Source organism: Sturnira hondurensis, unplaced genomic scaffold (genome assembly GCF_014824575.4).
Source record: "Sturnira hondurensis isolate 20B ecotype Veracruz unplaced genomic scaffold, ASM1482457v3 Scaffold0017254, whole genome shotgun sequence".
Lineage (NCBI taxonomy): Eukaryota > Metazoa > Chordata > Mammalia > Chiroptera > Phyllostomidae > Sturnira > Sturnira hondurensis.
Window position 1 is genome coordinate 2,527,824 of NW_028089885.1, and position 16,859 is coordinate 2,544,682.

General features: G+C 53.7%; 1 protein-coding gene across 1 annotated transcript in view; it reads left to right on the top strand.

Moving 5' to 3' along the window:
* The first annotated feature begins 2,978 nt into the window (after positions 1–2,978).
* Positions 2,979–16,859, top strand: part of RSPH14 (radial spoke head 14 homolog) — a 79,126-nt gene continuing 65,245 nt past the window's right edge. Inside the window, exons 1-4 of the mRNA XM_037067350.1 lie at positions 2,979–3,052; positions 4,131–4,389; positions 5,433–5,535; positions 9,686–9,804. Coding sequence (XP_036923245.1) covers positions 4,191–4,389; positions 5,433–5,535; positions 9,686–9,804 — 421 coding nt within the window. The 5' untranslated portion in view covers positions 2,979–3,052; positions 4,131–4,190. The remainder of the gene's footprint in view (positions 3,053–4,130; positions 4,390–5,432; positions 5,536–9,685; positions 9,805–16,859) is intronic.

The following is a 16,859-nucleotide window of genomic DNA, read 5'->3' on the forward strand; positions in this document are numbered from 1 at the left end:
TTCCTCCCACTACTATTGGCATCACCCTGGTCCAAGCCATTATCTTCTGTCGCCTTAACTGGTCTTCCTGCTTCCACCCTTGCACCTATTCTATTCACAGTTCAGCAGGCTATCTTGTTAAAACAGGGATCAGGTCATGTCCATCTTGGCTTCAAAGCCTGTAACGTCTCCTTATGGCTTGCAGATTAATGAAGTCTTTATGAAGTCTTTATAATGGCTTCAGTGGCTATGTGATCGGCCTTGGCCCCATTTCCTTTTTTACTTCATCATCATCTAGTGCTCACCACCCTCCCGCAGCCCGTCCCCGACTGACTCCAGTGGCATCCTTGCTGCTGTTCCTCTAACAGGCTAGGCACATGGGGGTTTGCACTGGCTGTTCCCTGGGTCTGGCATACTCTTTCCCCGGATATTCACATGGCTCCCTTTCCTCATCTTCTTTACTTCAGATGTCACCTCTAGAGGAGATGTTCACTAAGCATCCTGTTTACAATTGCAGCCTTTCCCCGACCCCTATTCTGCTCTGTTTCTCCAGGCACTTCCTGTTTTCTAACATACTATCGTTTATGTTGATTGTGTAGCTCCCTCCACTGAGAGCCAGGACTGCAAGGGGCTGTTGCGTTTAGCTCACTGATGAATCTCGAGGGCTGAAAACTGCCTGCACAGAGCAGGCACTCAGTAAGTGTTGCATGAGTGGACAAATATTAAATTAAAAAAAGAAGGTGGAGAACAGTGTTTGAAGTATGCTGCCATAACGTTAAACAGTAAATAAATCACATTTACTTGTATAAGTGTAACTCACCTCTGGAAAGATACCCGTGGCTGCCACAGGTGTGGACAGCTTGTTGTCTGCGGACCGAGGGAGACATTTTTCTTTTACACTTTTGAGAATTTGGGGTATATATTGCTATTGAATAAATAACTCGAATGAAAATAAGTAATTTGGAACACAGAATACAATAATGTCCCCATCTCTGGCCCTTCCAGGTCAGCTCTAATGTATGTTGATGTGCGTCCCTCCTTGGACTCTTTCCTGCAGACACCTCCGCCTTTCCCCAGTCATGGCTTAAGAACTTTGGCTGTAATATTGGTATTTGATTGGAGCCTAGCACCCTGCAGCGGCAAAGTGATGGACATACCTACCACTTAAGGACCTTAATCAGCATTGTTCAGAATCTAATGGTACCCAAATACCAAATGCCTGGCTTCTAGAGCTCATGCAACAAAACTAATTCCTGTAATTAACGGCTGTTTAAAAGCTGGCCCAAGCCACTCGCCCCTGTGAGCTAGTTTCGGTTTAGAGAGTGAGGCACCCCGGGTGGGAAGGCCTCCAGGGGTGCTGGTAAAGGCTGTGTAATCCCAAAAAGGAGAGAGACAGTGATTACCTTTGGAGAGGAGGAAGGAATATAGGGAAGGGGGAGAGAACACAGGCATTGATATGTTCTGTTTGCTAAATATACAGGTGGTTATTACATTTTTATCTTTCACAAATTAGCATATGCTCCACAGAATGTTATATGTGCATCTAAAAAAATTAAAAGGAGATTGAAAAATGATAAAATTGACGGGCAATTAAAAAGAGAGAGAGAGACTGTATACTCAGATTCTGAGAGGCCCAGGGTTCCCAGCTTTGAGAATCTATTTCATGCAGCTTCCCATTTCACAGGCTAGGAAACTAAGGCTCGCATGATCAGAAAGATTTACCTAGTGAGTTAGAACTAGAGTCAGAACCGACCCAGCTTTCCTGACTCTTGGCCCCGTGCTTTCCATACCATCTTCCTAAAAAAGCTAGGGTGCTCTGGGTTAGAGGGGGACCCTTATGACTTCTCCTTAGAGGGACAGCAGTAGGAGGCAGATCCCCACGTCACCATATGGGGTCCTTGGCACACAGGTCTAAGTTGGTTATCTTCATTTCAAGATAAATGTGCTGGAAGCTTACACTTGGTGCATTTTTTAGTGAGTTTCACTACAATAGGCCCAGGCTTAGGGCTCCACCCCCTCCTATGCCGCAGTTTACTCAGCTATAAAAGGGCCCATCTACCTTGTTGTGAGGATCACACAAGATGGTGAAAGTGTTTTGTACATTAGTATAAAGTTTGATTGAGTGCATTACCCATTGGTTTGTTCTACACTTACTCAAAGCCTCCTGGTATATTGCAGGCATTGGAGAGGCAAGTAAACAGGACTGACAAAGCCTCCACCCTCAGGGAAATCAGAGTCTGCTGGGGGGAACTGAGAAGCAAATAGAGAATTAGGGAAGGGAAGTGTGCCATGAGGTAATTTAACTGTGGGATCATTTTCTGACTTGGAGGTGGGGAGGAGTTAGGCATCATGGAGGCAGTGTCCACCGAGTTGTGTCCTGAAGGCCAAAGAGGTGGCTGATGGTACAGGCAGTCCAGGATGCAGGCGAGTTGGCGATTTGGGGGGTTGAGAGTCCAGCATGGTTGGAGGAGGCCATCATCCAGAGTCTTGAGTAGCAGGTTAGAGGTTTGGACTCTGTCCTGGGGCCTCTGGGGAGCCACGGAGGGTTTAATACAGGTGACGACTGGGTCTGGCTTGCTTTCAAGCACAACTGCTCCAGTTGGCCGTGCCTTGGGTCCACTGCAAGGACCGATCTGCGTCATTACCAGGCAACAAGTCTACAGAGCAAGGAGGGTGGGCCAGGGCTAGGCAGTCTCGGGATCTGGCCTGTGTGATTTTGGCAAAATACTAAACCCCCTGAGGTTCCTGTCTGTAAACTGGCTAAAGTTACCCCCTCACGGAGTTACTCGGAGGATCAAAGGCATGCAAAGTGTTCAGTACAGGGAAAGGAGTACATATTCATTTCCCTACCTTTCCGTGCCATAAACAAAGCTGAGCCGCCTTTGTTCCCCACAGTAACCCTGTAAAGTATCATTGTCCCCTATTTACAGCCAGCCGGCCGTAGCTCATAGCTGTGTGCGCCTGCGCGGTGGGCGACAACTGCGCAGAGCCGACCGGACGCCTCCGGAGTCGCCTAGTAACCGAGTCGCCTGGCAACGGGCAAGCACTACCGGGACCCAGCGAGCTGAGGCAGGTGAGCCAGCGGCGACCAAACATGGTCCTAAGACAGGGGGCCCCTAGACCCATCCAGTCTGGCTCATACGGGTCCAGTGTCCTCACACCCCAAATCTCTCTCAAACGCAGCCAGACTCCTGCTGCTTATGCCCTTTAGAGGAGGGCAGGCCCTTGCCCCAGGGCCCACTGTTCTCTTCGAGGGAAGCCCCAAATCCAAAAGGGCTGCACTTCTCCCAGCCCTGCCGGCCGCGGGCCTCCCCTTACCACTCGGTGCCCAGGATCAGAGTCGGCTAACTTCTTTAACTGGACTAGAATCCTACAGGGCTGGGACCTGCCATTGCCACCATTATAATAACCGCAGCCGACATCCCTGGAGCCTTGGTGTGGCGGTCGGGGAAGTAGGAACAGAGTTATTATCAAGTTCCTTTTGCAGCTGTAGAAAGACACAGAGGGGAAGAAATTGTCAAGGGCCACCCATGGCCTGAGGCTGGAGCCCATTCTTAGTACTAAATAAACCACATTGCCTAGAGTTGCTCAAGGGGTGTATGTGTGTGTGTGATAAAAATAATTCACCTTTTAACCTTTTTAACCCCAAGGCCTTCTGAATTCACTTTTGTGGATGTGTCAGAAGCATCCGAATACAAGTCCCTGATGGGTTAATGAGCTGGGCCCTGATTTGAATGTTGGCTCCTGATCCTCCTAGTTGTTTCCTTGAGCGAGTCACTTGACCCTGAAACTCAACTTCCACCTTTGTAAAACGAGGATAATCCAAGTCCCTTTCTTCTAGGGCAGTTGATTTAGATGCCAGGTAATTTGGGCACCAGATAAGCACTCAATTAGTGACCATATTAGTAAAGTGTGGGTGGTTTCTTCTGTCGTTAAGCATGGGACAACTCTGGAGTGTGCAGTTTGGGCCGCTACTCACTTCGCCGTGACCATGAGCAGATGTCTTCATTGCTCTCAGCCTCAGTGTGCTCATCTGTAAAATGGCTGTGAAACTAACCACCCAGCTGTGCTTACGGTTTTGAGAATCAAATGAGAGTTAGCTTCTAAATCCCAGTAGCAAGAATGACAACATTTTGGGTTCTTTTCGTCAGTGGTTTCTGCAGAGCTTTGTTTGGAAACCTTAGAGAGTCACCTTCTGCAGGTGTGGAAAGATGGCCCACACCCGGATCTCTCTGTACCAGCCCCCCGACATCAACCCCACTCAGGCTGCCATTGCCTATGGCTGCCGGGCCCTGCCCAAGCTGAATGAGGAGCTGCAGTCGGAAGACCTGCTGACGAGGCAGAAAGCCCTCATGGCTCTATGTGACCTCATGCACGACCCCGAACATATCTATGTGGCCATCAAAACAGGTGAGAGTGTCTCAGAGCCTAGGTGACCGTGACCAGGATCTGGATGGACAAAGAGTAGCTTGAGGTGGGAGGGGCTGAGGTGACCCGGTCCCTTCACAGCATCCCTCCCAGCTGGTTGGTCGGTCCCCACAGGATACCCCCAGGGGATGACTCACAGCCACACACTAGCTCTCTCTGCTCTGGCTCCACCAGGTGGCTGCGAATCCACCAGGCAGCCTGTTTCTCTGTCCCATCTGCAGACTGTCACAAACGACAGGCACACGCTCTGCGGAAACCACATGGTATCTGGGACCTGTGTCCCTTGTTCCCCACTCTCCTAGTTACCAAAATAAAAGGTGAGGCATGGCCACACCTCCCAGACCAGGTACATCAGTGAGTGTGAACTGACGCTTCTCCCTCCAGCCTTGGCTGGGGGGCCGGTTTACTATAAGAGGTGGTGGTGGTCCCAGCATGGCCTTGCACACCTGCTGGAGCTTCAGTAAGAAAGGTTGCTCTTTAATAAACCTGACTTTGGGCCAGTAGTGCCCCACATGCCGTGCTCATGTTATTGTAGTCCTCAGCACCTGCCCTGGGAGGGAAGGTGCGCTCTCAGCCAACAGGGAAGAAAACCGAGGTGCTGAGAAGGAGTGTGTAGTGAGAGTGGCCTGATAAGTAAACAAAGCAGGATTTGTATTTGCTCAGTGTGGTATCCCTAGGGGTAACCCACGAAAGGCACAGGACCAGCTGGAGGCAGAGTTGGGATGGAATTGAGTCTCTCCAAAGGCAGAGCCCGTTTTCTTAACCCGGTGGCAACCCCAGGAGAAGAAGGTGCGGGGAGGAAGTGTGCGGGGAGATGCAGGAGGGTGTGAGACGCAGCGGTCCCTGGAGTGAGCACATAGCACCCCCGGCAACGACTCCGAAATGCTTCCTAACCGATTTCCCCCATGCCCCACAGCAGCAAAACCTCCAGTAAATCTCTAGTGCCTGATGTGAGCTTACCCGTTGAAGTCTGGGTTCGTTGAATGTTGAGACTGATAAATGCTCAAAGGTTCTTCTTCTCGCAGGCTGCCTGGAGAACCTGAGAGCTTTGCTGAAGGACCCCAACCACCTGGTGCGGATCAAGGCCACGGAGGTGCTGTCTATCATGGCGGCCCACAACGTGGGCAGGTGGGCGCTGCTCGTGGAAACCAGTGTCAGGCTTTGGAGTTACATCCCAGCCCTGGGTGGCATGCCCTTGAAGGAACTTCAGTGCTCTGAGTTCTTGTCTGCAGCGCAGTTCTTTGGTGGGAATTCTGTTTGGCCAGAACAGGCTTCGGTGGGGTGGTTTTGGGTGCCTCTGTGGGCACCTGGCCAGACCCACTTTTATGTGAGTCTCCTGGTCTGAGCCTTCCCCTCTGAAGGTGAAAAGAAAGTCCAGGCCCCACACCCGCAACTGTTTAGCCTTTTTTTAAAAAAAATTAAAAGATTTTAAAATTGATGTTAGAGTGAGAGAAAGAAAGAAGCAGGGAGAGGGATTTGTTGTTCCACTTATTCATGCGTTAGTTGGTTGATTCTTGTCTGTGCCCTGACCAGGGATCGAATCCACAATCTTGGCCTATTGGGACAATGCTCTAACCCACTGATGTCAAACTCATTTTCTCCGGGGGCCACATCAGCCTCGCGGTTACCTTCAAAGGGGCAAATGCAATTTTAGGACTGTATAAATGTAACTACTCCTTAACAGTTAAGCAAGACTTCAGCGCTGCGGCTGGGCAGAATAATTTTTATCCGGCCAGGCCAGATAAAACAAGGTGGAGGGCTGGATTCGGCCCGAGGGCCTTGTGTTGGCCACCTCTAACCGGTTCCGCTCCCCAGCCAGGGCCCAGCCTTTTGTTGGCTCTTTATGGGGAGCCCAGTTCCCTCTCCCAGACCCTGACAGGGCCTATGGCTTTGGCTCCCATCCCCATGCAAGTGTTAAGGCACCAGCCTCAAAGTGTCCACCTGGTCTGGGCCGGTGGCATCAACCCTTGCTCACGATGCTGAGGTTCTTCCCGGTTTCTGGCACCTGGAACTGGGCCTTTCCTGTGTAAGCACAGCTGCCAACCTCCCACTGAAGAAGTGGTTCATCTAGCGTTTGGTTAGGAGTTCGTTCCTGAGTGGGGCTGTTGGAGGTGCTTTCCCACAACCGCTCAGTTTATCCTCCTGGCCTGGAAACACTAGTTTTACTTTATATTAAAAACAGATCCAAAAATCACAGAGGGTCCCCAGGCTTGGCCAGGGACCAATGCCCAGCATGCACGTGCCCAGCAAGGAAGGAAGAAAAGTGGTGATAAGAAGGATGACCGAAGCCACTGCAGGGACAGGGCGTTTAGTGCTGTGGGCACGCTGCAGGCAACAGACGCCCCTTCAAAGAAGCTTCACATCCTTTCATGGTGGCAGGGCATCTCACAGAACTAAAGGTCTTTCGGTCCCATCTGTCCCCAAACCCTCAGTGCCTCAGGGGCCTCGTCTGTGTCTATGCTTGGAGCCGGGAGTTAAATGAGTCCACACGCCTGAAGTGCCCAGCCTGGGACACCTCGGACGTGTCCGCCCCACGTTGACCTGGGTAGCTGCTCCTCTCTCTGGGACTGCAGCCTCCGTCTCCTGCAGTCTCTGAATTCACACACCCATGTGCTCAGGGCCGTCTCCAGATGGCCACCCTGGTCCCTCAGTCCCCTTGACCTCCCCCCAACTCCCCGACTCCTCTCTGGGACCTAATTTCAGGTCCTGTGTGCAGTCACCAGGAACAGGTACATGTGGAGAGGTGGTGCCATAGTAAGACTCAAAAGTGAGTGTCTTTTTAAAGAGTTTGATGATTGTAAAAGATTCTGGCAGATGCCCTGGCCAGCGTGGCTCACTTGGTTGGAGTGTTGTCCCATAACCAAGTTTGCTGGTTTAATTACGGTCAGGGCACATACCTCGGTTGCAGGTTCAATCCCCAGTATGGGTGCAGGTATGTGTGACCCCCTGTCTGGATGCGTGAGGTCCCTGGCCTTGGCAATGATCCCTACTCATTGTGTCTGGGAGGCAACCAACGGATGCATGTCTATCTCACAGATATTTTTCTCTCTCCCTTCTTCTCTCCCTAAAAGCAATGAAAAAAGAGTCCTTGGATGAGGGTGAAAAATAAAATAAAATAAGATTCTGGCAGGTTTTAGCATGCAGATTCCTTCTTAATGTCTTTGTAGTGTTTTTCTACTTTAGAGAAACCAAAGTTGCAAATTCACAGGCACCAAGAAGGGGACAGAGCAGTGTATGGGGGGTGGGAGCCCTGGCCTAGGGGGTCACGGCCCCTCCCTTTTCTGCTCTGGGTCCCGGCAGGACCCTGCGTGGGGGTCTCACGGTGCTTCTCTGAGAGCGTCCTAGGGCCAGTGTGTTAATACCTTAGGGGCACGGAGGAGCGAAGCATCTTTCGCTGTTCTTGATCCTCTTTTCTCTTTCGGGACCTGATATGGACATTAGGTAGTAACCCCCAGTGCGGGGGTGATGGACGCTGAGAGGCAGAGATGCTGGAACCTGGGCAAATCTAAGGAAACTATAAGCCCAGTGAAGATAATGGTGGGTTTGTTTACCAGCCCCGGGAGGTCTGGGCGGGGGAGGAGGTTTCCCACTGTGGCCACGTTGTTGGGATGGGGTTGGTGAGGACACGGGCCCCGATTGGGTGCGTGCCGGCTACACTTGTTCTTTAGTCACCCTGACCTCAAATAGGCAACTCATGTGGTCAGTGCCTAGGAGTCCAAAACCCTGGCTCACTGTACCATGCCACGTTGGACAAAGCATGCAAAGGGCCAAAACCAAGTGGGAGCAACTTCTGAAGTTCTCCCGGGGTTCAGTGGCCACCTTATAACTGATGCCAGAGCTCTCGGAGCCTGTCAAGGGCTAGGTACTTGCCCATGTTGAAACCCTCTGCCCTCTTGTGCCCATACAAGTAGTGACAGGCAGGGGGTCAGGGGGCAAGCCTGGGACTTGGCATCTTGTCACCCCGAGGAGTTAGTCTGTGTGATGGCCCACACACAGGAGAGCCTCCTGGGTGGCCTGGCTCCCCCTGCCCCGCTCTTGCTCACCCTCTGGGGGTTGGGGCAGATGCCCTAGTGGCAGACACAGAAGATTTACAAAGCAGGGGCGACAACGGGGTGGGCGACTGGGTGCTGACCAAAGAGGGCTCAGACACCTCGCACCAGGTAGTCGGGGCAGTTCCAGGGCAGCTTGGGTGACCCCCTGCTGTTTTCTTCTCAGGGACAACGCAGAACACCCCACAGGGTTGAGCCCAGCCAGTCCAGCAGCAGCAGTGTGGTGGGGCACTTCCTGAGTGCTGGGCACTGGGCGAGGGGCTCACACTGAGCTTTCACCTATCCCGACCCCAGCCTTGAAAGGTGTGACCCCAGAAGTCCCCTGGACAGATGAGATTGGGTAGCAGTGAGTTGGTTAATCAAAACAAATGGTTAAAGAGCCAGGACTTGGAGAAATTGTACATTCCCTTGAAACAGTGCATTTTAACCACAGACACCAATGATTAGGCATTCATCAACCTCTGTGTGTCGCTCAGGCCTGCTCTCGGGTAAGGACCCGCCGGTGGCTGTTTCCCATCCTCTTTTGAGCTGAAACCACACCTGTAACTTCATCTAATTTGCAGCTTTGGTTTTTTAAAGTAGAACAAGAACTCAGAAATTAATGAAGTAATCTGTATGCAAAAACCTTGCAGAGTCTTTTACAATCATCTCCCCTTTTTTTTTAGAGAATCACTTTTGAGTCTTCTCATAAGGAAATTAAAAAAAAACCCTCTTCTCTCCTCTAATTGGCATTCCTAATATTTAATTAACTCACATAATTATAACAACAAGGATAACAAGCGCACACAGGTCTGGAGGCACCTCCGCTGGGAGTGAGGGTGCCACCCAGCGCTGGGCGGGTGGAGCCAGACAGTCACTCAGCTGGCAGTTCGGGGCCTGCTGCTGCGTTCCCATTTTACAGACAATAAGACTGAGGCTCAGAGGAGTGAAAGGAAGGCTCCAGAGCACAAAGAACCTGAGCCCGAGCCCTAGCTAGGGAGGGGCAGAGTTGTGGCTCTTTCCACCACCACCACCCCAGCCACACTGCCCTCATGGCCTGGAGAGTTGCCGTAATACGTTGTCCACTCCAGCCTTCGCCTTCTCCCTGGAAGCCAAGGGGTGTGGTCTGTAGCAGCCGGCGCAGGCTCAGAATACAGGTGGGGCTGAGGGTGGGCAGCTGACTCTTGGTTCTTCCTTGTCCTCTCCAAGCTTGGTCTTAGTTGTGTCTAAATCTGACTTCTCTTCCTCAGAGAAGGCTTTTTGGAGCATGACATCATCGCGGCGCTGTCCTTCTTGCTAAACGACAGCCAGATGGCCTGCCGGGTGAACACGCACTTGGCATTCAAGCACCTGGCCCAGCTGCCTTCAGGTAGGCTCCCAGTGGGCGCTCAGCAGCCCCTCAATCTCCTGTTCAGGTCAGGCATGAACCGTGCTGCAGGTCACAGTCTAGAGCGCAATTTTTTAAACAAAGTTATGCTTTAATTAAGGGACAACATACAGATGAAAAAGGCGCCAACCATGCACGGACATCTGATTAAATTGTACTAAGCAAACACGCACAGAACCCCTACCCAAATTGGGACGTTTCTGGAGCACCCCACTGCTCTCCAGACACTTCCCACAGGTTGCCTACCTGATCCTGCCCTCACCGGAGGTAAATAGGATCTTCGATTTATAAGACTGCAGATTAGTTCATGCCTCTTTTAAAACTTTATGCCTGATCAATTATTGCTGATTTGCACTGGAGTGTGGTATTTGCATTATATTACAGTTTATTTATCCCCTAAATAAAGTAGTTTATTATCCACTGTTGCCAATGGGCATTTGAATGGTTTCTAGGGCATGGCTACCAAGAGTACAGCAGCTGTAAACAAACGTCTTTCAGTGGACCTTGTATACATTCCTTTTGAGTTATACTTAGGAGGAGAGTTTGTGTCCAGCTTTAGAAGATACTGTAAATGGGTTTTGAAAAGTTATATCAATTTTCACTCCTCCCAGTAGTCTCACCCACACTCAGTCTTTCCCATCTTTTTACATTAGCTATTTTGGTGAGTGTGTGGTAATGTCTCACTGTAGCTTTAATTTGTATTTCCCTGTTGATAATAACCCAGTAAACGTCTTCTTCTGTAAAGTGCCATAACATGCTTTTAAGGATTAAAAATGCCTGCCCCCAAAGGCCACTCTGCCTCCGGCTTGATGTCCACAACCCTCCCCAGTTAGACACAGAGTCCAGGATAATGGCCACCCGAGGGTGGAGATTTGTGTCAACTTGACATTCACCGCATCGTGTGATGCAACGAGCATTTCAAATGAGGGGCTCATTGAAAAAGGCACGCTGTCGGGCCTGGGTGTGCTCTCAGGCAGACAGACGGCCTTGGAAGCCCAGGAGTCGAACAGACCTGGGCTACCACTGCCCTGCCCCTCCTTCTCTGAGTGCCCTGGACAGGCTGTCATGAGGCTGATGACACCCACCTCGAGGCCTGAAGCAAGGGTCACATGGGAAGATGCTCCCCCACCATGTGGCCCAGCACCCCACACAAGGTGCGCTGGAAATATTCAGGGCCAGGAGCGAGCACTCCCTGAAGGAAGGGCCCAGAGAGCGCAACGGTGGGATGAGGTGCAGGGAGGCAGGCCTAACAGAGCGGAGCCCTGGGGAGAGGGTGCTGGGTGTGGGCGGTGCACTGGGCTGGACAGCAGAACCCCTGGTGGTCTTTTTAAAAAAACCACCCTTATCCCTTGCTGGAAGGGCTCTGTGGATGAGGATCAGCCCACACTTTTCTTACAGGGACCGTGGCTGATTCTTTCACGAGGCCATGGTCGAGGGGCGCTGGGGTACGGGGGTGTTTCTACAAAGGGCTGGCGCCTGACGCCAAGCCCTGTGCTCTGCAAGGACCTTGAAAGTGTTGAGAGAAGTAGAGAGACAATAATAATGAACACGAGGCACCATCACTTGGCTTTGCTCAATCTTAACATTCTACCCTATTTCATATGTGCTTGAGATTCTTCTTTTAAAAAAGATACAGTCCAAGCGCTGTGTGAGCCATGTGAACCTCCTCCGCTCAGCACCCTTTCTCCTGCCCTCCCTGGAGCCACGGTAATTTGGGGACCGCATCCCCAACGCACGTCTTTATATTTTGCCACAGACTTAGTTAGATAGAGGTCTTTCCTCGCATGTTTTCAAACTCGATGTGAATGGGCCTTGCTGTCTGTGTCTCTTCGCTACTCAAAGGAATGTGATGTTACAATTTTGAGTTTTCACCTGCCGCGTCATGGGCTCTATTTCATTATGACAACAACGGCTTGCTGTTCTGGTGTTTGGGTGGATACTGACTCACCCGGCAATGCACTCACCCGGCCCGGCCGACAGGCCCGCCAGCTGGGTCGTGTCTGCCCCCGAGCGCTGAGGAGCTCAGCTGGAGGAGAGTGTCATGGGGCACGGAGGGTGCAGGCCTGCAGCTTGGCCTGATGTTGCACCTGTTTCCAGCCCGCCCAGCTGCATCCTGGCCGTGCTGTGCTGTGTCACTGTTGTGTCGCTTTCTTGTCTCCTGTGACTGGGGCGGGGGGGGGGGGCATCTTTCCTCCGTCTGGCGCCACCTTGGTCTCCTCTCCTGCCCAGTGCCCCTTGGGAGCCCAAACCCATTTGCTGTTTCCATTTCTCATCGATTTGAGGGAGTGTGGGTTCCAGCTCGTCCGGAGTCACACGCACTGGAATCGCCATTTCCCGGGCTGGTTGTGTGGTTTTTGCCATTTATCTGTTTACTCGTTAGTCCAACAGTTTTCCACTTGAATGTGATCAGTTTCATCAGTTTTCTGTCTTTTTTTTTTGGTGTGTGGGGGGGTGCTATTTAAGAGAATTTGCTGCTGTGTAAGAGCTCACGGAGACATTCTGCCATATTTCCTTCTCAAAGTGTGAGTTTAGCTTTGCACATTGAGCTTGTGAAGGTCGCTGGAATGGATTTCTACTCGTCTGTGTCGAGGTCTTCCTGTCTAGCCCTCGCCAGGCCAACACTGTCTGAATCACCGCAGCTCTATGGTAGTCTGGGTTCTGGTGGGAACCGGTTCCGGTCAGAACCGGCCCCACCCCTGCATCTCCTCCCTGCAAACTTCTCTGGAATCTACATGCTGTGGGTGTGCCATGAACGGGGTGGGGTGGCGGAGCAGCTCTGGTCCTGACAAGCCTTCATGCTGGCCTGGTAGGTCAGCCTCTGCCTTTACTGCAGGATTTCCTGGGTGCTGCGCATTGTCTGTGATGTGTGCAGACGGGAGGCCTGGGACGCCCTGTCTGGAGGGAGGGAGGGAGACATGCCGTGTGGTGAGCATCCCACGAGGTCCTGCTGCCGGTGGGGCTCCGGGTGCTGTGGCTTCTGGGCAGGCCAGTGTCCTTTGGGGGTGTTCTCCCTGGGGCTCTGGGTGGGCTGAGGGCATCTGTGTCAGTGGCTCCACCATTATCAGCGGTGGCTTTGGTGTCGGTCGCATCACCGTGTGTGGGTAACAACGGGCAGCGCAGCGCCTGCATGGTTAGGCCAGGACGCCCGCACTGGAGGTTCAGCCATCCCTCCTCGTGCTGGTAGTCGTCAGTCCGTGTGGGCTTTCTACCCACGGCCGCACTGGAAGGCGCCTTCTGCCCAGGTGCTATGCTTGGCGTGTGGCCGACACTCAACAACTGCGGGTTGTTTAGCGGGATTTGTAAAGATCACTTGTTAGTTGTTTTCTTGCTGCAGTTCACTCACGCATCCCTTCGTTTGTTTGACAAATGTGTTGGGGTATCTGTCGGGAGTGCAGGTTTTCCTGAGTCCTGCTGCTGGGTGGAGTCTGGCTTACTGTGTGTTTCCCAAAGTAACCAGCAAGGGGCGCCACAAGACCAATGACGGCCCGACTGGGCTCTGCTGTGACCTGGGGCCTCGGGGTGGGGCCAGCGCAGGTGAGGAGAGACCAGGATTGCGGAGGCAAAGGCCACGCAGAGGCTGCAGGTCCAGGCTCCCTGGGTGCCTGCTGGCGGTTCTGGAGCAAACGTGCCTCCTTCTGTGGCCATGTGCTCAGCTCCAGTGCGGAAAGTGAGGGCTCTTCTGTGACTGATTTTGGGGTGCAGCTGAATCCCTGCAGACCTGGGAAGTGTCCCCCTACCAGACCCGCTGGCCATGCCTGGGCCCCCTGGGCCCCCTCTCTGATGGTGGCCTTGGGCCCTGACTGGCACACCCAGGAAGGAGTCTGGCCTGGCTGCTCCCTGTCACTCACTCCGGCTCCAGGCTTGGAGCTGCTGGCCTGGCTTTAGCCACAGTCTGCGGTAAGGACTGCTCCATCCTGAAACCTTGTGTGCAGTCTGGGTTTGGGGGTAGTGTGAGGGTGGAGGCAGATGCCCCTCCTCGGGGGTGGGAGGCTGTGAGGATGTGCTCAGGCCCCTGCTGTGGAGACTGGCTCCTTGGCCTTAGGAAGGAGCAGGGCACGGCCAGGGAGGGACAGGACACAGAGGCAGAGATGTCTGGACACAGGTTTGATCCTGGTAGTCTTGAGGTGCTGGGGGACGTTCTGGAAGTCACATGCCATCAGGGCTAGAGAGAGAAGTGGGGGGGGGCGGCTGTAAGGAGGGTGGGGGGAGCTGAAGCTGTGGGAGTAGTGGAGGTAGGTGAGCGGCTGCTGGAGAAGCCACACGGGGTGCCCCTCCCCTTCTGCTGGGCGAGGTGGTGCAGAGCAGTCCCGCCCCTTCCACTCCTCCTGGCCCTGTCACCTCAGGGGGGCTGCCCCAGAGGGGCGGGTCTTTCCTTTTATCTGCCTTGGTGGGACAGGGCGGGGCCCCTGGGTGCTGGTCAGCCTGTCTTTGAGGGGCTGCTGCCCCCTTCCTGGACTTAGCAAAGGACGACTACTACCACCAGAGGGGACACTGCCCTCCTGAGTCCCAGCCTGCTGCACCTGCCAGATGCCCCCTCTCTCCTCACCCTCCCACTCCACCCGCCCCTCCAGCAGGGACAGCCTTTCCCCCTGACCCCGCCAAGCCCGCCTGTGGTCCCAGTGTCTATTCCCATGCCCTCTCATGGGGCAGGTGGCCTTTCTCAGCCTTCTCCAAGATTTTCACAATATTCCCAGGTGGTTTGGGACAGCCCATTACACATGAAATTACCAGAAAGACCAGGTCCTCCCTGGGCATGTGCTGGGCATAATCAGCTGGCACCGGGCCTAGGACCCACTCAGCACCAAAGCCCCCCCCCCCCCCCCCCCCCCCCCCCCCCCCCCCCCCCCCNCCCCCCCCCCCCCCGCTCCCAGCTCTCAGCAGGCCAGCCCAGCAGGGTGTGGGGAGCCTTTCCCAGTGCTTGCTGCTGCCCACCAGACCCACACAGACGGGGCACAGCCCCTGCAGACCCAGGCCCAGTTGGGTGCCTTGTTGCACCCTGTGTGATGTTAGGAAGTCATCCCCTCTCAGGGTCTCTGCTTTCTTTTCTGTAAAATATGAGATCCGACAGAAGTAATGCCAACTGAGTGCGGCTGGAATGTCTTGCACAAGACGGACAGCAATGCAAACATTTCACCTAAAATGTCATATGGTGTGCTCGAGTGTGATGTTGTTATGTCACAGAATTACATGCTTATGATTTTGTGATAAAAGATTGGGTATAGATTACCAGCGGATAAGATAGGGGCGTTATTTGTGCTGGACCCTGTAGGATCAATGCTCTGGGCTTCCAGGGAGTCAGCCGGGGGCGGGGCGGGGGGGCTGGTGTGCTGTGAGCCATCACCAAAGGGAGCTGGGGTATTGTGTGACTCTGTCATTTTCCCATTGCGTCACCTGTGGGGGAGGAAAACAATGTCCATGGAGCCTATGTCCAGGGAGAGGAGGGTGGGCCCTGGTGGTCGGACCTGGGAGGAGTTAGTCACTTGCAGAAGGTGGGCTCGGCCCAGCTGCCCCCTGCACCGGGGCGGGCCTGTGTCCTTCAGGTGGTGCTGCGCCGTCTCTAGCCTGCTCTCGCCACCCCCCCCCCCCCGTGCTGATCCCTCAGCTGGTTTTCCTCCTGACCTTCAGCTCAGCTCAGTGTGCCTTTCCTTGCTGCACTTGCTTGGGCCGTGGAGGAAGGGGGTGGGTCAGACAGTGTGGACGCCTCTCCCCACCTCGCCCTGCTGGGGGCACGCTAAGAGGTGGAGTGCAAGATCGAGGGGACCTCCAACACCCAGGGAGCTGAGCGCTGAGGGCCAGAGGGATTTCAGTCTGAGGGTGGAGAAGGGGACATCCCAGCGGGCTCCTGGGGACAAATGGGCGCAGTGGAGGGTGGGAGCCCAGAGGAACACTGGCCCCGCACAGCTTCCTCCCATCCTTGAACGCCTCCGGAGAGAAGGCAGAGTCCTCCCATTTCCCTCTAGCTGTGTATTTTTAGGTTAAAGATGCTCACAAGGAGATTACTGCTCTTTTCACGGTTGGCATTAAAAGCGCAAAATAAGCCTCAATGATTCTGTCACACATTATTTCTTCTTATACGAGAGTCCCCTTGGGCTTTTGCTGTTTGGTGACGTGGGACAGCATGGAGGGAATCCCCACATGGGCTCAGGGTGGCAGGGCGTGAGGAGAGAGCGAAGTTCGAGTGTGTCTGCGTGCCGAGTGTCTGTGAGCGCTCGTCTGTCCGCCGCCCCTTGCCCAGGGCTCTGTGTAGGTCCTGGATCCAAGGCGGCCAGGAAGAGGGGCTCTGTGCCTCCCGTGGGCTCTGCCCCTTCCATCCAGGGGCAGAGGCCGGTGAGGACCCAGGACTCAGGAGGCACAGCCCCCTTCTGCCCCTCCTGGGAAGGACATCTCCACCAACTCCTGACCTTGGTCTTGGGCCCCTTTCCTCATCTATATGATGGGTCACCACAGACAACCTACCGTGGTAGTGAGTGTTAAGTAAGTAATTTGTAAGGAGCCTGGTGCAGGGTGAACAAACGTCCTTGACCTCTGATTAGTGCTTTCCACCACATGGAGATGCCACTAATACTCAGCAAATGAAGGGTCTCCTCCCTGTACCCGGCAGGGCTCGCCCGACACTGTGGGGGGCTGTCGGCACCCTCCTGGCTCTCTGGACACCACCTCTGCTCAGAGGACAGCTCTGACCCTGGCAGAGGTGTCTCTAGCATATGAGGAGTCGGAGTAATGGCACCACCTGGGCGGGGTCTGGAGGACAGTGGGAGCCATCATCACCCCCAAACCTCAGCCTCCTGGGAAACATATGACTGGCGAACCCCACTTTTGCAGGCTCTTTCCTCCTGTGAGGTTATTTGTCCCTGCTTTCCTTTCAAGATGCTTTTTACCTAAATATGCGTGTGGGGCGGGGCAGGGTGGGGCGCAGAGAAAAAGGAGGCTCGGGGTGAAGGGGCCCCCAGCTGCCCTCCCTGATGTCAGCCCTGCACACACACCATGCTGAGACGAGGCTTGGCTCATTCAGGATATTTTATTTTCTTAAAGTAGAC